This window comes from Danaus plexippus, chromosome 26, assembly GCF_018135715.1.
Source record: "Danaus plexippus chromosome 26, MEX_DaPlex, whole genome shotgun sequence".
In the NCBI taxonomy this organism is placed as follows: domain Eukaryota; kingdom Metazoa; phylum Arthropoda; class Insecta; order Lepidoptera; family Nymphalidae; genus Danaus; species Danaus plexippus.
In genome coordinates, this window is record NC_083554.1 from 4,269,145 (window position 1) to 4,292,083 (window position 22,939).

The 22,939-nt window shown below is 32.3% G+C and overlaps 3 protein-coding genes across 4 annotated transcripts; 2 read left to right on the forward strand and 1 right to left on the reverse strand.

Moving 5' to 3' along the window:
* The first annotated feature begins 380 nt into the window (after positions 1–380).
* On the forward strand, positions 381–12,279 carry LOC116774225 (uncharacterized). 2 transcript variants are annotated; one of them, XM_032666874.2, is made up of 8 exons: positions 381–785; positions 1,562–1,630; positions 4,687–4,826; positions 7,824–7,989; positions 8,087–8,217; positions 8,407–8,544; positions 11,270–11,447; positions 11,713–12,279. In XM_032666874.2, exons 2-8 carry the CDS (start codon positions 1,574–1,576, stop codon positions 11,848–11,850), a joined length of 948 nt encoding a protein of 315 aa, XP_032522765.2. In that variant the 5' UTR covers positions 381–785; positions 1,562–1,573; the 3' UTR covers positions 11,851–12,279. The 2 variants fall into 2 exon arrangements, with proteins under 2 accessions (XP_032522765.2, XP_032522766.2); XM_032666875.2 differs by lacking the exon at positions 381–785 and adding an exon at positions 929–1,062.
* Positions 12,280–12,622: 343 nt separating this feature from the next.
* LOC116774224 (RNA-binding protein 28-like) lies at positions 12,623–19,269 on the reverse strand. Its single transcript, XM_032666873.2, has 11 exons — positions 18,828–19,269; positions 18,596–18,718; positions 18,216–18,482; positions 17,805–17,963; positions 17,370–17,574; positions 15,584–15,761; positions 15,020–15,182; positions 14,654–14,759; positions 13,794–13,958; positions 13,260–13,359; positions 12,623–13,113 (listed from the first exon to the last, which is right to left on the reverse strand). Exons 1-11 carry the CDS (start codon positions 19,090–19,092, stop codon positions 12,658–12,660), a joined length of 2,187 nt encoding a protein of 728 aa, XP_032522764.2. The 5' UTR covers positions 19,093–19,269; the 3' UTR covers positions 12,623–12,657.
* Positions 19,270–19,607: 338 nt separating this feature from the next.
* Positions 19,608–22,150, forward strand: LOC116774465 (protein arginine methyltransferase NDUFAF7 homolog, mitochondrial). Its single transcript, XM_061524870.1, has 6 exons — positions 19,608–20,106; positions 20,302–20,442; positions 21,043–21,162; positions 21,267–21,527; positions 21,614–21,805; positions 21,922–22,150. The coding sequence occupies exons 1-6, from the start codon at positions 19,684–19,686 to the stop codon at positions 22,096–22,098; spliced, it is 1,314 nt and encodes a 437-aa protein (XP_061380854.1). The 5' UTR covers positions 19,608–19,683; the 3' UTR covers positions 22,099–22,150.
* Positions 22,151–22,939: the final 789 nt, after the last annotated feature.

The window sequence follows — 22,939 nt, forward strand, 5'->3', positions numbered from 1 at the left end:
AAAGAAAATTTTAACGGATAGGTTGTAAAAATTATTAGAATGTACAATAAGATAGATTTATAAAATTTGCATATTTTTTTGAAAAATTCAGGTAACTTTTTGAAAATGTATTTTGAAAAATATTTAATGTATTGCCTTTTACAGATAAAAAACATTAGAGTTTTATAATATTTTACTCCAAATTATACAAACACCATTTTAAATAATCTCTATTTCCTTTATATATTGCGAGTTAGCATTAAAAAAAGTATGAATTAGATAATGAATTTTTAACATGATTATAAAGAATTCTAAAACTAGTACAGAATAAAGAAAATAAACAAATGTGTAACTGAATAATAAACACATTTTGGATTCAATAATCAGTTCACGCAGCGGCAACCGGCTTCAAGGTTCACAGTTCAGTTTCAAGTACATACTGCACACTTCTGAGACCTGAGTTCTGACTTCAGTATAAACTATAGTTGTAGTACACAGTTGACGTGTGGTGTTGTGTGCTACTCCAGTGCATTTGTTATTTTTTTTAATTCTTTTTTTTTTGTTTTATTTTTTGTCCAAATTTTAACTACTTTCACGATAAATCCTTATGTACTAATTAAAATTTAAAATAAATTATTATCATAATACTCGTTTCGTTTTATATACTTCTCACCTGGAGAAATAAATCAATTAGAAATTCTTAGGAATTCTAGCATATAATATGTATAAGAAGTCTTGAGAAAATCGTTCCACTCCAAATAATTCTTCGGAAATTTCGGATCTGTTTATTAATTTACATTTTGAAGGTATGTTATTATTTTTAATATGTATTTTACAGATCATAATTGAGTAATTATGTTTTCAAACACAGATTTACCGTAATATATGAGGTGTTAGTTATATTTTATTTGTTATAACGTGATATACATATACATTGAGTGCATCCTACGGCTATTTCTAGCGCCAGTTTGGCATCAACAAGGAAATAACAATTTACAGTGTTGTTTGAACTTTGGTTACCGATGGTGATGCAGTCAATTGTCGTTACGAGCTAAGAATCATATTTCATACACGTAGATACATGTAATATCACAATCTAAGAACATTGGTTTAGTCGTAGAATATGAAGTTTGTTTTTAATTAGGAATGCGTTCGGTTAATGGAATATTCTTTTTAAACGAAATGCCTCGTGTCATAAGTACACAGATCGCAGTAAATTTACACGTATTCTTTTCTTATCAGTAACTGTCCGTTTAACATAGAACATTGTTACTTATTAGTTATGTCATTTTTTTTTTTTCGATAAAAGAAATGCAGTATAATGGAGTAGCATTAAATATTAATGTAATGTATATAATAATTTAAAATTAATTTTCCTTCTCAGTTTCTGAGTATGTGAGATACTACTCACAGATTTTGATGATTTAGATTTTATGTTATGATAGATAAAATGTATATATTAAAATTAATTTTACTATGAATGATAAAAAATAAATAAAAAATGTTACTTTAGTATTTTTAAGTTAAGATTTTACTGTAGAAAAAGTGATTACAAGGAAACAAATGTATTATTTTTTTTCAGAAATAATTCACAATGACTTTGTTCCGGACATTAGTTAGGGCAACTTATCAAACAAGCAAGAGTGGAAATGTGAGTATACCTATTATTGTTATGTTTCAAAGCTTAATATAGATTTAACATACCTTTATGCTAACCATACAAAACAGTAACTAACAGTTAATAGATAAATATGTTTAGTAATGCTCATGATATCACATATCTGGCAATAATATATACTTTGTATGCATAATATCCAAGCTGATTTAACTACTTTGTTGTGAATGTGAATATTTCCATTCAGTAACTATTAATAACTTGGGACATATATTTGTATGCAATCATTTTGCAAACATGATTGATTATTGTTATCTCATATTTAAGGTATTAGATTTTTTTTGTGTAACTACATAATAAAAAAAATATTATTAAGATAAAATATAACATACAAATTTAGGATCGACCATATGAATAAATATAAACGGTGAGAAAAATACACAGATAAAATGGGGGTTTGGCACAAACGAGCTAGACTGAATTATAGTAATTTATTTTTTACTAAGAACTACAAAGCCTTTTATATTTTGGTAATTTTATGAACTTTACATTGTTTATGTTAAATTTGTCATATCCTGTAATAGAATGCTAGTAATATTTATTTTGCTTATTATTTTGTGAATATTCATAAAAGAATGAGAAAACTATTTTATATTTTTTATTTAAATTGCAATAATTTGAATTTTTTTGTTGATAATTTCTATTTCCTTATGTATTTAATTACAAAATCTACACATTACAAATTAATTACAAAATCTACACATTACAAATTGATTACAAAATCTACACTAAATCTTAGTAATCAAAATCAAGAATTTGAATGTACGCCAAAGTAATGTTGTGTTTTTGTTTGTCAATGCAAAACTTTTTATTTTTAAATCATATTTACCAATAAGTGAGGGGAAACTTTTGCAATATCTGTTGGGCTGTGTGTTTTTAACAACCAAAGGAATTTTTGATGATACTTTTCTTATAAAGGATAGACAAATAGACAGTATCTCAATTTTCAATACACATACATTTTCTATATCAATAAACCTTGATAATGTTATGACAAGCTACTTCTCCCGAGTACCCCCCCCCCCCTTTAAAACTTCACCCCTCCAATGCGACAGCTGTGAGCGTTATTAATGCAACATTGCAAATGAAACGAGCACATGTATATATAATATATAGAATGTTGAAACTGCGCTGTGAATAGTTCATAATTGGCAGCGGTTGTATCGCTGAGCACGTGATCAAGTCACGTTATAACTTGTATGTACAATTAACTGCAATGAAATGTACCTATGATTATAATACACATTGGATCATAGATGTTTACAGTTACGGAAAGTACACTCCTGTCATATGTACAATATGGCGGGAAAAATTTCAGCTGCCATTTTATTTGTCATTCATCGGGAACGAATGAAGCGATGCAATAATACAATTAGTTAAAGTTGTATAACAGGTTGCCTTTATAACAACTGCTGTCTTTATTTCTACTCCCATTTAAATAGTATTCCCTTCATACTAGCCTTACGGCTATGATATTACTATCAAATTGGTTCAAATTAAAGCCAAAATTGCATTTTAATGTCAAAGCAATACAGTCTTTGCAATCGAGGCAATTTTTTTACTAACATCCAACCCACGTTTAAAAACACATTAGAAATCAATTTGTATTTAAATATATGTTTGTATTTCATATTTGTGATGTGAAATATATCTACATACATTATTAAATTTAAAAAGAACCATCTATGTAATATTATTATTTAATAAATAACCAAATTATGAAATATGAGTAGGAAATAAAATATAAGTAATAAATTTTAGTAGACCGCAACTATAAAGACCAAAAAATCTCATTTATAGTCTGTTTTTTGATAGAACCCGTCGCTGGTTTCCCCATTCATTAATCTAAACAATGATTTAAGAACGTTTAAACAAATATTAAATAGAGTTTGAAGATTGTTTTTTATAGAAAGAGCAAAAAGTAGAAGATCATAAATGAAAAGTAATTTTTATTACAAAAACTTGTGTCATATACTTCACCTTTTAATTCTAGTCAACGATTTTGACTCTGTACAAAAAGTCTGTATAGATCTATTTGTCTTTTATTGGTTTGTTAAATTTTCTAGCTCAGTCTGCGATACTGTAGATATTTACAATCTATAAATGCACCGAGTTCAATGTCAATGCCAAACGTGACTCACTCGATTATCGCACATCAATACTGTTTCTCTGTTTGATAATTTACAAGGTTGCTTTGTTTTTATTAGAAACTAGCAATAGCACTCGGCTTCGGTTTTATAGACGTCGAGCATCTATCCTTCTTGAAAATCTCATCAGTTTGAATATGAAATTTCATTAAAATTGTTTAAAAAAATATTAAGTTCTATTAAATTAAACCTTTTTTTTTTACTTCGATCAAATTAGGATATGTACAGATAGTGATACATTTTTTTGGTTGATGAAAAAAATTGTCTGAGCTAACTTGTCTGCACTTTTTTATTAATAGTTTTATACTTTTGCGTACTTATACACAAATTGAATTTTCGGGTTAATGAACTACTGCTACTAGGTAATATTTTTTCTGTAATAGATGACCGAGGTCACAAAGTTTTTTGTTTCTTAATACATATGGCGCGTATAAAAAGTTAAATTTGTAGTTAGTAATAGGTTGGAAATTCTTACATTCAAACTTTATTAACTGTATTAAATATAATACATATTTTAATAATTTTTTATTGGTAAAAGATATTATCGTCATCAAAATTACATTAAAAACATATATGTATATTAAAAATAATGTTTTTTTTTTTTGTATCTGTTGCATAGCTGAAATGTCAAGCATTTAAATCTATGTTTTAATATTAAATAAAAATTCTCCAAATATATAATGTAAATAATACATAGTTACTTTGAAAAAATTACAAACTTGCTAATCTTATTTAAAATTAGCATCAATATAATATTAAAACTATTTAAATAACAATTTAAAAATAATATTATAACGTAACCACTCTAACGTATGAGATTTCTATTAATTTTTTTGGACATTTATTACATTAATCTATCGTTGTAATAAAAGCCACGGTTCTCAGTTTCCACTTCGTCCGCTACTGTCGTGTTCACCTCTGATGCTGGCCGGGGACCGCGCTGCCCACACTCAGGACCTCACGAAAAATATCCAGTACATCACCAATGATAAGATCAAACTCAGCGTCGATCCTGACACCATGAAGTGAGTCTATTATATATATAGTCTATGGAATTAGCTTAATCTGTGTACTATTTGTGAAAAAAGTTAACTTGTTTTTTTTTTTGAGATAATATTAATCGATTATTGTTACAAATGTTTTTTATTTTGTGATTGATCTAATTATGTCGCAGAAATGACACGGTTTTCTATCCTCATAAATAGCGCAAGACAATAGTTGTAAAATAAAGTATGAATAATTCATTATTTGTAAGAAAAGCATAAAATTAGTTGCGAAACTATTTAGAAGTAAAGACAGTCAGTGGCGAGTTCAAAGATCACGTTCTCTATACAAAGCGGTCTAAATAATTCATGTTAATGTATATTTTTGTCGTAACACATACACGCGTTTACTAAAAATACTATGTGTGTTTGTTTTTATGTAACTTTTAAATGTCCATTAAAATAGGTGTGATTTTTTTGACTGCATTAAAATAGTCATAAATCTTTTTATTTTCATTAACAAGTTAGTGTCAAGACAAGAAAAGTGACAGCTTTAAGAAAAAGGTTTTATAGACTTGATTTTTTTTTTTTATAAAGTAAATGGAGGTGATTATAACTATTATATGCTAATGTAAAATCCAATTAACATAATAAATAATTAATTTATAGTAGAAAAACATTTTCATACTTTAATGATATCAGGGTGGAGTAGATAATGATATATTTCTTTTAATATAATGTTGAAGTACTAAAAATATTATTCACTAGTTTTACCCCGCGACTTTGTCGCCTGAATTTCCGAATCGGGCTCAGTGAGAAATGTATAGTGTGGTAAAACAATAGATGTGGTAACGAACAGCGGCGTCGACACGTCTGTGTCACGTGTATTCACACACATTCAACCATTGTGCCGTGATTCCTCCGGAACTACACGTAATTCTAGGATATATCATGGCCTTTACCTTATTCTGATATCTAATATATATTTCCGTAAAGATTATCCAAAATCCGCGAAGCACTTTTTGCGTAAAGGAACAACAAACATACATTCATCCCGCACCCTCACAGTTTATATCATTAGCAGGATATAAAGACAATATTTATTTTAAAATTTAACTTATCAACCTAAAATCTCACTTTATCATATTTCTCTAAATATTTGATACCTCTAATTTTACCTGATTTTAAATGTCAGCAAATTTTGCCGATTATAATTTGCACCAATATAATATTCTAACGTAATTTAAATTTTGACGTAAGTTATAACGCAATCTATATTATATCTCAATAACGAAGTGCAGGCTTAATTCTGATAATCGTGAAATATGAATAATATAAAATGCATAAATCATTGATTTATTCGTTTTAGATTTATTGTCAGGCAACACGCAATGTTTAATGTGATATTACATACTTACTAATAATTAAAAAAACTGTTCTACTGTAAAACCAACGACATTGGATTTAAAGAATCAACCCAAACACTTTTTCCACACAGTATTCAAGATTAAATTAGTCCAACAAGTAAAACGTTGACATTGGTAAAGCATTCCACGATTCCAGTGCGAATGAAGACTTAGCTTTAAAAAAAAAACAACCCTAATTTTCCTAGTATTGTAAATTATCGCACTATGTAATATATTCTATTCAATTCAAGGTTATCACATTAATTTGTATCAAACCGTGAGCATTCGCTGTGTAAATGCATTTCTTGGACTTTGATCAATAAATTTCCGAACGAGTTTTAATCATGTTGATATCTCTGTAAGGAGGAGACATATCACGTTGCTATGTGCTGATGACTATAAAAATATACAATAGCCTAACTATGACCCGAGTTTTCTCTGAAATTACATTTAGATGATAATTAAACAAAACTAACAATGTCTGTTAAAGTGAAACTTTAATATTGTCTTCGACTTTTTAATTCCCAAAAGCAACGTCTTATAATAAATATTTAAAGCGATGTCAATGTTGAAATCAATGTTCCATGAGCTTTGTGAGGCCTAAAAAGAACATGGTTACGTAGAATTTTCATTGCGCTAAAAAGCACCAACACTGACACACCCATTAGAAGCTATGCTATGTTCAAACACTTGAAGGTCTATTTATTTGCTGATGATATAAGTATAATAAAAAAGTAACATTGTTAAAACGAATATAATCTAAATTGCTATTAGGATTTTATCCGGCTAACTAGTTGGTGTCTTTACAAACAAATCTTTCTTATTCCCGAAGAATATTTTCTAATCGGTTTTTTTATTAGGTACAGGTAATAAAAATAATTCAGTCTCACATCATAAGAAACACGAAGGTCCGTCTTTACTCAATATCCCTTTACAAAACGTCGATTATCCTAACAGGATGTTCAAAAATCCTTCGGGCAACAAATTTCAATGGTCTATAGCTATTTCCCAGATACCGTGCGACGTTTTGACGTATCGTGATACAAATCTAACTTAAGCCTTTTCCTCGACAGTAGGACTTACTCCTACATGATATGTCGTTGAAGATCTCTGACCCCATAACTTGTGATAGTTTACCTACACTTATGTCCAAGTCATTGTATTACATTAAAATTCATATAATATACTATAATGGACGTAATTTCATTAAGAATGTACACATTTATTGCGTTCATGCATTTTTTATTTCTTCAGTAATTATTTGCAATTGTTAATAAGTTTTAATTTATGGTAATTGAGTCCTATTCTTTTTTTCTCCTATAATTTTAAATGCATATGTATACATATATTCAGTTATTATGTAAAAAGATACAGTTACTAAGTAAGTTATTATATACTATTGTTGTTGGTTCTATTGGTCCTTCATCAAATTTTAACTATTAAGAGTACTAGGAAGTTTTTATTGTGATATCAATATAAACGAAATGAAGACAGACAAACAAGAAATTCTTATTTTAAGTTGCAATCGAACAGTTAAGATCGTTAAAATCTAATCGACTGTGAAATCTAATAACGGTGATGTGTTATATACGTTTATTCATTATTTAAATTTTGAACAAATTTTGTTTACTAGATTGGACAAACAACTGAACAGACCGACATGTGTCATGATAAACTGGTTGCTGGCTAGACAGAAGCACGTCATGAAGTATGCGAACCTATACTTGGAGCAGGGCTTTGATGTGATCTCCGTGTCCTGTACACCCTGGCAGCTGATGTGGCCGATGAAGGGTTCTCAGGTATCAGATAACACACACACACACAACATGCACACATGAATTTACTGAAAACACACAAGTGCATTACCAACAATAATAATGACAAAAAAATTCCCAGTTGGTAGCTGGTGATCTGATCAAACTCTTGGCAGTCAACGAGACTGACCAGCCTACAGTGGTCCACGGCTTCTCAGTGGGGGGCTACATATGGGGGGAGTTGTGCGTGCACGTGCTCAACAACCCGCACTTGTGAGTATCATGGACAGGTATCGTAACATAGTGACTTTGGTAGCGTAATACGGTATAACTGGTGACACGTGGTATAAATTAGTTACAATATAACAATGATTCCAAATTATTACAATTAAAGCTAATCGTCATTCAAATCATTTCTCATATAGTTCTTAAATAATTCCTATTTTACTAAATAACCCCTAGGTACCAACCTGTCCTGGACCGTATCGTGGCTCAGATCTGGGACTCGGCCGCCGATGTCTCGGAGATCAGTATCGGAGTCCCCGCCGCTGTGTTCCCCAAAAATAAAATCATGCAGAAAACACTCAAAGCTTATATGGAGTGAGTAATGCGATTTGTTATTATTGTAAGTTTCCTGGAACGTAGTCCAAGCCGTGGGTTGTTATGAATACATTTAGTGATATTTATATATATAATGCGCTGTTATTGTTAACAAAGACGACTGTCTTATATCTTACTTGGCTGATTCATTCAAGCCTTAAAAGTTAATTGGATGCCAAAGTAAGAACAGAACCGTCCAAAGATTTTCCGTATAGGGTTGGCGGAATGGATGATAGTGTTGTATTTATTTCGACAAACATCACCAGCACTTAACTGACAGTTATAATTTTTCATAAATCCTCTTTAAAATGACTAATAAGATAACTGCAATTTATTCACTGTCGCTCAAAAAGTAAATCAATATAGAAAAGAATAAAACATGTTCAAATGGTAAACCGACCAAAATAAAAAGTCCCCTTTCAATCAATATTGTTCAGTGTCTTCTTTAACTCGATTTGCGAATACAATTCAAACCGAAAGAGACATAGCTTTTAAAACAACATACAAGTATTTTGTTCACGCGACACGGGCTTTGACGTGGAGTAGAGTATTATGATAAGCAGCGACTAGTACCGCTGACGGTCACACTAGCTGCAAGGCGGCGCTAGTGGCGACGGGGCGGAAGCGTTCCTGTTTGTTGAAGATGAATGGCCTTTTTACCATATTATCGATTATGAATCAATTATCGATACTATCAATGTCTGTAACCACCCTCATTGAATATTTATAAATCAATTACATACAGATTTAGGTCTATGTCTGTACAACAGATTAATGTGGTAGGCTCTGCTTATTTTGCGTACGGTTTACGCGCCGCTGATGCAGAATAACGAGCGGCGAGTTTTTATTTGACTTAGGTACATAATAAAACTTTACAGCCGATAATTTTTCCTTAAGAAACATTTATATTTTTCCTCAAGGCCAAGCGATTTCATTAATATTGATTGTATGAATGATCGCACTTTTTTTTCAATCATATTTTTTTTTAGATTAGTAATAAATAAATTTATATCGATAACATTTGTCAATTTCCTCTCCTCTTTAAACTTGTCATTGAGCGTTTAGTTGTTGATCCTCGACGCTGAAAAGGGGTTTTAGTAGTCGTCGATGTCTGTCTGTGGTGTTACTGCTCACAAACAAATTGATCGGTTACGTAATGAAGTGCCTCCGCACGTGCCAGAAAAATTAAATGATAATGAATACTTTTTTTTATTTGATATTTTTGTTGTTATTGACTTATAAAGCTACGCACATTAAAGTATCAGCTTAGGTTTATGTAGAGCGACGATGCAAGCTAATATGGAAAGATCCAGAACTAGCAACATTCCCGTGACTACTATAAGTTTTGATACACTAAACGCGGACGAAACGAACGCTTATATATTAATTTAACGTACACAAAAATTTAAAACATTTAAGATTAACGTTAAGTTGAAAATGTAAATCTGTACTTAGGCTGCAACATACCTACGTCGTCTTATTTAATAAAACCATGTAACTCGTAGCTTTATGAAAAAAATGTCCTAGTTAAATTAAATTCTTTTGTATTTAAAACTAAACGTGTATCTATTATCGGAGTTCACTAATGACCTTGAAATTTAATCATTTAATAGTTTTTTATCTTTGACTTTTTTATAACTACTGTAAATTGTTTTTTTTTTTTTTTTTGCTGAGTCAACACTCGTTCATGTAATAAGTGTGAAGAATAATAGGTGATTAATAATTCATGTAATGTAATGAATATAATATAAATTTATATGAATTTTACGTCATTAAAATTCATATAGAAAGTAATTAGGACCCGTTACCAGTACGTTACGTTAAGTACAACTTTGAATGGTTAATAAACGAGGGACGGGAAACGCTTCGTATATAGTGTGACGTAGCAGACTTGTGGTAAGCTTAAATAATCGTAATAAAATAATCAAAATTACGTACTGTCTAATTGAATAATAATATATTTTTTTTATTTTCTCAGCGTTTCTTTTGTGTAAAAATCATATATTGGTTTGATGTTGTTAAAATAAATGGATATTTTGAAAGGAAGTCCAGCCGTAAACTGTTTTGACGCGATCATTATAATCATATCATAATATGTTTTATTGAGATCGTAATTTTCCATCCAACGCATATTAGTAAACACAATGAGCCACTGTTTCCTGCGTGTGATTGTATTATCAATGACGTCTTTATCGTTTCATAATCTTCGATTTTGTTGTACAAATATAAATGACATAACCCAATTGCATAATTATATTACGGAAAGGTCACCTTCTTATTAATATCTCGATGGCTCTATAATTTTTTATAGTAATAACTTAACTGTACGTTTGGTAGATTTTTAAATTCGCGTATCGTAAATGTAATTAATGTCAAAACATTTTTTTCTTCATACATAGTTTTGTTATTTTTTTTGCTTAAACAATTGCGGTTAAGATTCAACTTTGTGCATTAATCATTTTCAATATCAATTTTTTTTGGACATCTATTTTTGATTACCGTAGCACTATTATAACATTTAATATATTCCAAAGAATATTTAATGGTAAATTATCAGGTATCTTAAAAAATATATATATGCTAGTAATTCCTATTTTGGGACTTAATTGGAAAAATAGTGTCTGAAGTCAGGTTTCTAAAAATTCTCTATTGTAATATTTTTTCATCACAAAGTCTGCATACATTTTCAGACATCACTTGTGATTATAATAAATCTACTCTCCAGGTACCACATGAAGTCTTTCCACAACGTGGCCACAGTGCACTACATCCGTTCGTCTCAGATGTTCCACGCCAATCCTTGTCACGCTCCCGCCCTCTTCCTTCTGTCGGCCAGTGACCCTGTCGGTTCCAAAAAAAGCAATCAGTCCGTCTATGACGCTTGGACACAAATGGGAATCAAGGTGAGAACCTTTAAGGCCCTCTGAAAAAAAAATAAAAGGACGAAAAATCATACGCAGATAATGTCTAACAATGCAATGAGTGAATGAAATACCAAAACATTAGTGTTTATAATAATAGTTTAAGTTCTGAAAAGTATGCACTTTCAATGAATAGGCCATGAGAAAGAGTCTGCTGATATGTTTTATACAGGCCCCCCCATAGCAGGCCCCTTTTTCAATATATCTCGGGGCCTCAGGCCCTACTCACTTGTATTTATTGTTTCAGTGCACGTGGCACTGTTGGGATCGTTCCCCTCACGTACAACATTTCACCAAACACAAAGATGAGTATATAGCGTTACTGAACGCACACCTCGCCGAGAACGTCTCCGGAAAGCAAAGGATGAAAATGGCTGGAAGATAACTTAGTTCTAGATCATTGATATATTTTGTACGAATTTTCCGTCACTGTCTGTCAAGCTATTTTATTGAGAGATACATTGACTTGAATGTATTCGTCATCTCACACAACACATCCAGCTCCGACTCATTTTGACTCATTAGCCTCATAATGTTTCGGATACTTGTTTTGATATTTTGTACCGGGTGCACTGGAAGTGAAAAATACATCCGAAGCAATATACATGTTCACATTTCATTGTATTTTTTATATCGAAAGTATTTCCCATAGACCTCGTATCGGTCAGATCAAGTATACGAGAAGTAATCATTATATCATCAATATTGAATCGAGTTTACTCACATGAACTTCGCGCGTCGACTGAACTTAGCGTAAGGTTAGTTTTAGTTGGAGTTTTGTAGTATTTTATATAATAAACTCTAGGTATTATAAGCTCTTTTCATTACCTACTGTATCCTCCTCGCGCTACCGAACACACAAAAATATCTATTTAAGATCGAACTCGATGTAGTCTCTTTGAAGAGAAGAAAAATTAAAACGGATTGTCTATTAAAAAAGTCCCAGCTATGGAAAATCGTAAATTTTGACAGGCAATTTTTTTAATTTATACTACCATAAATTATTAGAAATAAAAAAATCTTGCTGAAACTGAAAAAGTGTGTCTATTGATAAATAGAATTATTTTTTTCTGAACCGTCATTAAATCCATTCCTAGGTCTCGTTAACCCTTAACATCTAGGTGTCAGTATTCAGCGGAGGTAATTAAAAGAATTAATTCATATATGGGCATCTTTGTTTAATTCACCTTCGCTATCGTATTTCAAAGCTAGAGTTTCGCTTCTTGTTCCTCTTGCCGGTCTTGTTCTTATTAATCTTCTGTTTCGGTTGTTTTATCCTCTCGCGCGCCATCTTTATCTTGTGCGCCTTCTTGTTTTTCTTCTTTTCTATCTTCACGTTCTGTTTGTGCATGTCGGCTTGTGCTCTCAGTTTATGGATGTTTCTTATTTTGTGCTGACTCCCTTCTTTGGCCGTGAGTCCCGTGTAGTCACTCTCGGCTCCCTTCTCTCCGTTCTCGACTCTCCTCTTCTTCATGTAACTCTCGTCTGGAGCGCTGGTCATTTTTCTTTTTCTATTTCTTCGTCCCTTCTTTGTGTTATCTTGATCATCTTTCTTCGCCAGTGGATTGTTAGCTATCGATTTCTCCAATCTCTTCTTCCTTGCGTTCAACGCCGTGCGGTCTTCTATAGAGAAAGACACGATAGGTCTCTGAAAAAAAATTACACAATATTCATTAGACTGATAGAAGGTACTGAATACAAAAGATATAATTAAATATAATAGTGAGTTCGTAAAAACCTTGCATCTTTAAGACAGTAAGGGACCTAACAACATGTTTTATATAAGTTACTCACATTATGCGTGTCGAATATGTCGGGGTTGTTATTCAACTTCCGGAGACAAGCCAGAGCATCCTCGTGTCGAGTAAACATCACGAACCCGTAACCTTTTGACCTATCGAGATTTATAAGAAATTATTAAATATGTTTTGTACCAAATAAATTAATTGCATTTATATTCATGCTTAGGATAAAAGCTTCTTTGAAGCTAAAATTTTTTTTGTTAATAATTATTTTTAAATGATTCTTCTCTGTTATTATTCCAATAATTAAAAATACTTTCAGAGCAATTTATTTTTAGTATTTTATCATCGCATGCTTTCTCTTATAACAACTCTATATTTATATGTTTGTGTTCACAGAGTATATCAGTTATGAAAACCAACAAATATAAGCTGTGCGCTCTCTCGGTGCTTGTATCGTTAACCTAATACATTCAGAGCGTTTCCAGTTTTTCATCAAAATATCTATGAAAATGTATACGCTCTGAATGTAGCGTGGCGATGCAATCTTGTGGTAAATGTAGTATGTGTGATAATCTGTACTAACGGATGTCTCCCGTCTCTGCCCACGGGAGCTCTAAGATCGCGCATGACCCTCGCCTCAGTGACGACGGAGCGCGCCGGGGACGCCTTCAACACCAGCCGGCGGAGCGCCTGGTCCGTGATGTTGGGGGTCAGGTTGGATACCACCAGACGGTAGCGGGAGACGAATCTGAAATAATTCAATTATATAATCATATATTACACTATTATATTCAGACTGGCTGTGACCCGCGACTTAAAATAAAAAACAATGAAATAAAGAGAAGCGGCGCGTGCGCCCCCGTTTCTCACTAGCGCGTGATAACGCTTAATATCGCTATCGGGATTCGGGATCAGGATAAAAAGTAGCCTAAGTTGCTCCTTATTACATCACCTGCCTGCCAATAAAAGTTCCATTCAAATCGGTCAAGCCATTTCAAAGATTAGCAGGAACAAACAACCAGGCAGAAAAAATAAATAATGTACATATATTCATATGCATGTAGTTAAAAACGGTTACTTCAATATTACTAACAGACGCTCCAATTTTATTTATATGTATATATGTATAGATAAGCACTCGCCCTAAGTCATGAATATATAGAAATTGGTGTTAACAAATTACAAACTCGAAAACATTTTTTTTTCTAAATTTAAGGAATTTGAAAGGACTCAATTCTAGTATGAAATTACGTGTAATATTAATTTAGATTTTGAGGCTATAATATAATATTTCGGAGCGAATAGCTTTTATTTACGTTATTAATATAAATACTGACGTCATTCTATTTAAAAACTACGAGGGGCATTCTGACATATATTTTTGGCATGTACATAACAGATTATAATCTGTAGGGAGAGTAGATTAATATATTAATATGTGACCTGTTCAAATTCTTCAACATTTGAGTCTTGCTGCGTTCGAGGGCAAGTCTCTTAGCCATGTCGGACTGGGACACGCCGACGGCCGCCCGGGTACCGGCCGCCACAACTGACGGAAAGAGAGAGAGATATATAGATATTTATCGAAAGAGAGAGGGATAACAATATATAACACATTCACTGCAGAAAATGGATAATTGTGAAATTCTTTGAACACAACATTCGATTTGACTTTTGTTATAAGCTGTTTTATATCAGATAGATATCAAATTGAATAGTTTTTTTTATTAAATGAAGTTATTTTTTTCATTTAAGCAGAAGTCTATCAAGACTTGTCGGAACTAATGATCCCTAACAATGTCTCCCTACCTCCTTCTTTGACTAGGTACAGGTTCCTGTTATCTTTGGGCTGTTTTTTGTTTCCTTGTTGCAGGTTCTCCTTCTTAAGGGCCGGTTTCACTCCTAAGACCTGTCCCTCCAGGCGGAGCTGTTCTGGCGGAAGGGAGAGAAATTTCTCTGCATCTTCTTTGTTCTGAAAGAGTAGTCAGATATGTGTCTATAAATTTAAATTATCCTTTACAATAACAAAAATTACTTAATAAATATTTAACCTTTAATATTCACATAAAAAGTGGGGATGTATCACCAATCACGCTAAACATTAATACATTTTCAAAATATTCAGTCAGTCAGTCAGTCAAGTCAGACTTATACAATAACTAACAAAATCAATTAGACACAGACGCAGTCTTTTTTTTAAGTTATTGCGAATTCTGTTTTATAAAACGCCAAGTAAGCGCCGAATGCGTATTTTAATCCTTCAGCAATGAACAGAAGCTAGTTTAATAATTTCTTGAAACACTTTAACCAGCATACTTACAATAAAAAAATCAAAGAAAAATGTTGTGGAGATACATAGAGCAATCGACTCACAGCGAACTTGACAAATCCGGATCCTTTAGAATGTTCTGTCAGTTTGTCCACACATATGAGTGCATACTTGACGGGTCCCGTGTTCTCGGCGAAGGTCTTGAGCTGGTCGTCGGCGACCATGAACGGTATGTTCGTTATGAACACCGTGCAACCGTCCTCCGCGTCATTCAACTTCGTACTGTGAATACAATGTGTGATGTTGGTCACGGGCGATGTATTGCTTGAACGAATGCTTCGAAGGAAAACAGTCCTTGTTCACACTTCAGAGAATTGAATTTAATTGTTTTAACTTGATAAATATATAGATAATAAAAGCAGATTATTAAAAATAAATTATAGATTATAATCGAGATAGGTTATGCAGTATGACGCTCTTGCAAAGTGGGTCAGAATAACAGCCAGAGTTTTGGGTCCTAGGTTACTTATTAGCGACTGGGAATGCGGCTACGGCTTACTATTCCCAAAAAAGGAGGGGGCGGCGGTTGGAGTTATGGGGATGAATTATACAGATCTTTTTCCTGGTAAACTATCCTTGAGCAAGTTGCAAAGCTTATTCCGTAAACGATGGAAAGAAGCTGTGAAAACTATTAAGAGTTTATTATTTTTTTATTTCTGACTAGACAGTGCTTGACTGTCACTCTACTAGTCGATAGGTTTCAATGAAGCTGTAGGTGATGAACGCACTATCCCAGTAAGAGTTTAACCTTGAAGGCACCTACATTATAATTGAGGGGAAACACAGACGACTAGTTAGAACACTTGGCTGTGCACGTGAGGAAGGAGGAAGTGTATTACTTCTAAGGCGTACGAAGAAAAGATTGAGACCCAACGTGAGTCATCCGATTATAGATAGGGAATCCAGAGGGCAGAAAATTAAACTCTTCAAGGTGACGGAGACTGTTAATAGTTAACGTGCAAACAGTACAAGTAAATCTATTGGAACAGAATCCATACAGTGACTAGCAGGATTGAAGGACAGATATGCAAAAAATTCTGTCTAGGTACTATCATTGATATCAAGAGAGCCACACTCGTTCTTCCGCAACATAAACTACGGTCTATGAAAACGTGGGGAGAATTCATGTCTGCTGAAACACCGACATGTAGATAAGACAGTTGGTATGCTAATAATTTCTGCATACCTATTTAGATTACACTGATGAATTTTTTATCCCTTTAATATGATTTATAACCAAGATTTAAATAGCAATTAAAGTTGTGGAAATTTATTGCAATTTACGTGGAATTTTGTCGGCGAATGTTACAAACGAATCTAAATGCTAAAACCACTTTTCAGCAATACATTTATCGTTAAAATTCGATCTCACAAATTAAAAATCTATTGCGCAGGCGAAAAGATCATAACCTCCGTCAAAGTTCGTCTTTCCAGTTAAATACTTTAAGTAGCTTATCAGCGCAGATAATTATCTACAGATTTTATATCTCCTGCTACTTTTAGAAAGAGATTCTTCCTTCCTAGTCCTCATAGAGAACTCTACCTACTAGAGCCTATGCTGAGAAACCGATTGCTATTATCATATTACACTGTGGAATTGTGACCATAGGGTTGAATATATCAGTACCCAGACTCGCGCCTATATTTGCTCGCTTTATTAGAGGAGCTTGGGGGACTTAAGTAATGTTGAGTTTGACCAACTTTTTAAAAATGGCTCTAACGACGTGTAATTCTCACAAGTAGCCATGTTTAAATCACCAAATATATATGTTAAGAATAAATCAATAATTAAATTAAAAGCAAGTATCTATAAGTTTTTTGTATAAATACCGTTGGAATGTTGGTTTAATGTCTTTTTTCTCATCATCGTCATCATCATCTTGATCTTCGTCAACTTCACCATCTTCATCGTCCTCGTCATCATCATCTTCATCATTCTCATCGTCTTCATCATCCTCATCATCATCTGACTCCTTTTCTTCTTCATCAGCCTCAGATTCTTCACCATCATTTTCATCCGAGCTATCAGATTCACCTATAATATATAAACATGTCTATACATATGTACAATTAATCCACAATCTTTTTTTTTGCAACATAACAGTCTATACAACAGTTAAAAAATTTGCAAGAACAAAATACATTTACAAAGCAGACAAATCATTTATATGACACTTAAAAAAGCTAACAATAAATTCTCTATTTAAAAAGAAATGCTGATTAATTATCGGACAACAGTTTATGTGGAACAAAATGAGAACTCACTCTTAACCTCCTGCTTCACTTCAGTAGATGTATCCATGAGTTCATCATCACTATCAGATTCCTCCTTCTTCACATCGTCCTGCATCTCCAGCTGTTTGTTGACCACATGCTGCATGTACTTGTCCTTAGGTACCGCCCAATCCACAGATATAGGACGGCCTGGATAAATAGTTATAAAACAATTTTTTTTTTTGTAAAAGCCATTAATTAGTGCCTTATATATTACAAGAAAATAAGACTTATAAGTCAAAACAATATTAGCTTAATTATACAATATTATTATTTAAACATGTTAAATTCAGTTACATGCTGACTTTTGACTTAGAATTAAAAGGTACAATAACTTCCTTGCACTTATTATAAGCCTGTATATGGGTGAATTGATTATAAACAATAGAAATTAGTACAAACCTAAAAATGGTTTCATGTTTGTATTCAATAATGCCTTTTTAGCCATCGGTACATTCTTAAAATGAACAAAAGCACAGCCAACGAGCTTTCCATCGGGCTTCTTCAGTAATTTAACTTCTAATATGTTTCCATAAGGTTCAAAATGCTCTTTCAATGACTCCTCGGTAGCTTTGAAAGACACATTACGAATTATGAGACGGGCATTGCGATTTACTCTCATTTTATTCTTATCTTCACTTGGCTTTTGATTGTCAGCTGTATCTTCGTCTACAAAAAAAAATGCATTAAGAGTAAATAGGAGAATAGGAAGTACTTAAAAATGTTACTTTAAGATTTTAGAATTATATTTCATACAGTATACAAGTTATATATTTGTCTACCTTTTACTTCCACCTTTACATCATCTGAGGAGCCACTTGTTTGTCTCTTTTTGGTTGGACTTCCATTTTGCTCCCCGTTATATTGATGTTTTGGTACAGCCCAAGAGACATATATCGGTCGACCTGCAAATTTAACCATTTTTTATTAGAAACCATTTAAAGACGCAGCCCTGAGCCATAAAGAGTGCAATATTGTATTATTAAAGTTTTATGTTATCAACTTTGAGTGTACCTAGAAAAGGTTTTTTATTTGTAGCAGCTATTGCTTTATTCGCCATAGGGACGTGTGTAAAATGGACAAATGCGCATCCAACGAGCTTCCCATCTGCCTTTTTAAGAAGCTTAACCTCTTCCACTGTGCCATATTTTGCAAAATGTTCTCGCAAACTTTCTTCTGTGGCCTTAAACGAGATATTTCTTATAATAAGCCTAGCATTTCGGTTAACACCATCCTTGTATTTAGTGTTTTCTGACTCATTATTATCTTCTTCAGTCATGGTGGATGAAAAGAGATACTTTTTTGAGAGCGTTTATGACACTTATATAATAACTTAAGAACCCGGTTTTAATTTTAATATATGACCTTTTTTATTTTAACTTAAAAATACAAAAATGATATTATATCATAATGTGCAATAAAAAATTTAAGCATGTCTTAAACGCACATTGTTTTGACTTATAAAAATTTGACATTCAGTCCGTAACACTGTCAAAAGTTTTTTAATAGGTATTATCAATTATTTTAATAGTCAATTATAAAACTGATAGTTGATTTTTGAAAAATATAAATATTACTATTAAAATATTAAAATTTTTATATTTAAAATATTTTAGAGTCTGATACACACAGGTATATCTCATATACCAGTCCAGATCCTTTATAAATAAAACTTAATAGAATAAAACACACGTAATAGTTATAATATCAGAAAAATAAAAATAATTACAGGATTGAATTGAAGGTAAAAAGGTACTTATTTGACCTTTCTTCACATTAGCCATTCCGACAGCTGTCCATTTGACAAACAAAAATAAAAAAATATTACTATAGAAAATAGGTTAATAGCTAATGTATTTTGTATTATAAAATGAATATTCACAATTTATTCCGTTTTTTAAACCGACCCTTAGTTATAAGTAGCATCTGTAAAAGACATAAAGGCTATAAAGTTGTGCAACGTCCGGATCCAAAAACATTAAAAATGCCTAACTTAGCCGAAGCACCTAGTATAATGGATATATTAAAAGAAAAAATACGCTTAAATGGTCCTATTACAGTAGCAGAATATATGCACATTGTAATCACAAACCCAACAGAAGGATATTATATGAAAAAAGATGTTATTGGACAAACGGGAGATTTCGTTACTTCACCAGAAATAAGTCAATTATTTGGAGAGATATTAGCTGTCTGGTTTTTCGCTGAAACACAGAAGATGGGTTCCGGAAAACCACTTCAAATTGTTGAACTTGGCCCTGGAAATGGGACATTATTAATAGATTTTTTGAGGGTAAATTAGGTTTTACAAGTAACAAGTGTTTTGAAATTAAAATGAAACTAGTATTATTCGGATTTACTACGCGGATTTTATTATTTAAAAACTACATAATCCCGACGTTTCGGTTACTTTGCAGCAACCGTGATCACGGGCAGACGAGGTGTGTGTGTTTTGAAATTTGTTATTTTAACGGTTTTTATGTTACAGGTCCTAAACCGTTATGGATATAGATCCTCAGATTTGAGTTTACACTTAGTAGAAATATCTTCAACTATGCTACAGATGCAGGCGAATAGGTTGTGTGTTTCTCATAGAGACAGTGGCATTGATATGCCTTATAACCATGAGGTAAAATTCATCCTCAACTTCTATAAACGTTCTTGTCAAATAAGCTTGGAGTTAAAAATTTCATTCCAACTTTAAACAAAAAAAAATATTTACAAAAATCTTTCATATTAATTGAATGTTCATTATGCAATTCAACATTAAATGCAAGGGGATAAAACCCATTTTTGATGTCAGTGTTCATATGAAAGTTTACCGTGCTGGTGCCGGATCCATCGCGTTACAGGGAGAGGAGCTTCAACAGTGCCTGGGACTTGTGACCCAGGTGTATGTTTAAGAGACCCCAATCTAATGCATGTTAAACGCTCACCTCCACCGTCCAAGCTCCTCTCTCTACCTAACCAAATTTGAAAAGAATGTTCCAAAAGTGAATTGTTATTAGTTCTGGACAGGCCCAAGTCTTTTAGCAGTTTGTATAGAGATTTTGCTGTTATACCTCTCGCTCTTACTTCTACTAATCATCATCGACGAACCTATTTCAAGTGAGTTTGATTGTGAGCTCGTAATATTTATTGACCTCGTAATATTTTGACATTGGAAAAGAGTCTGTTTATATCAATTATAACATTCTACATATTATAATACTTTTGTTAATTTTTTCAGGGTGAAACTGCTGGTGGCATTAAAATTTATTGGTATAATGATTTAAAGAAGGTTCCAAACAATTTCTCATGGTATATAGCTCATGAATTTTTTGATGTTCTGCCAATTCATAAATTTGAAGTAAGTAGGTAATATAGCTATTTTTAACTATGTAATTCATATTATGAAAATGTTAACATGTCATATAAATAAAGTTTTATTCATGACTCATTTGAATATTGTAGCATACGGAAAAGGGCTGGAGAGAAATTCTTATAGATATAGATGAAGCAGGAAAATTGCAATATAGAATATCTGCTAATGAAACACAGTCAGTTAAAGTTTTGGTTCGGCCACCACTAGATGCTGGTGATAGAATGCATGTAGAAGTTAGTCCAAGAGGTCTTGGTATAGCACGACAACTGGCGAGCAGAGTCGACCAATATGGTGGACTTGCACTTATTGCAGATTATGGTCATGATGGAGACAAAGAGGACACATTTAGGGTAATATGACATGAATATACATGCATAAGTACACATATATGTATTGTTAAAATATATCCTTTTATACATTTTCGTATGTATTTTAGGCCTTCCACAAGCACAAAGTTGTTGATCCCCTGGAAAACCCTGGATTATCAGATCTTACCGCCGATGTTGATTTTAGTCAATTAAGGATTGCTGCATCTATGAGGCCAGGGGAAGAAAACTATGCTATTGTTGTTGGGCCAGTAAAACAGTTGCAATTTTTGGAAAGATTACAAGCTGAAGTCAGATTAAAAGTAAGATTTCTAAACTATTAGAGGAATTTATGTATGACATTTATTGTATTGCTAAAAAAAATTTCAGCCAGTAAGATCTCATCATGAACTTTTTTTAACGATTTTTACTGTTCTAGATGTTAATTGACAGTGCTGAAACAGATGAAGCAAAGGAAAAAGTAAAAGCTGCCTACAATATGCTTGTGGATCCTAAGCAAATGGGAGAGAGATTCAAGTTCATGGCTTTTTATCCTTCTGCAATGTCTAAGATCTTGGATAAATATCCGCCGTTAGGTTTCTCAACTCTCAAATAATATAGAGATGTAAAAGAAGGTCAACTATCTATAAATAAAAATGATAAATATATATAGTTTTTAATAGCTCATAGTTGTTGAGTTAAAAGTTAAATATTGAAATAAAAAAAATTACCTGTTTGATTTAGTTCTGTTGAATAGCATTAAGTTTTTCCACTTGACAGTAAAAATGAAATTTACAAGTCTACTAAATGCTATACTATAACAGCTGTTTCTCATTTTGTCATTATTAATTTAATAAGCCAAACTATTACCAAGCAGAATCTAATAGGCAAGGTTCAAATTCTAAGTCTAGTTGCTTTTAGTCATCATAAATTTAAAGCCCTTAATCTGTTCCTGAATACTTTAGATCACAGTCATCACATTGATCTAATTAAGTTCAGGGAACCCCAAGTATTAGTATCACAAGTGTAGACTTTGCATTTTTCTATTGAACTTTGATGGCCCAAAATTACTTGAATCAAGCTAAACAAAAAAATTGGACTTTTACTTAGGTTTTCAAAGATTTATTACTGCAATTTATTCACGAATCTATTTGGATAGTAATGGTTAATTGGTAAATAATAATTGTATTAACGATTGTATCGTTAAAACCAACGTTGTTCTATGATAAAACAGATTTATGGATTGATGACAGTGATTATTTGATAGAGGGTAGTTCAATGTTTTATGTGTCATAATATTAATAAGTTACAAAAAATAAAATAACCTGCACACATTTCGATTGAACTGAAGAAAATTTAGCTATATAATTGTGCACTGTTACGCTATGTAAAAAGCTCTGAATGTCCGGTACATATATGAGAATTATGTATCCAAATCGCTTCTATTTTTAGTCTCT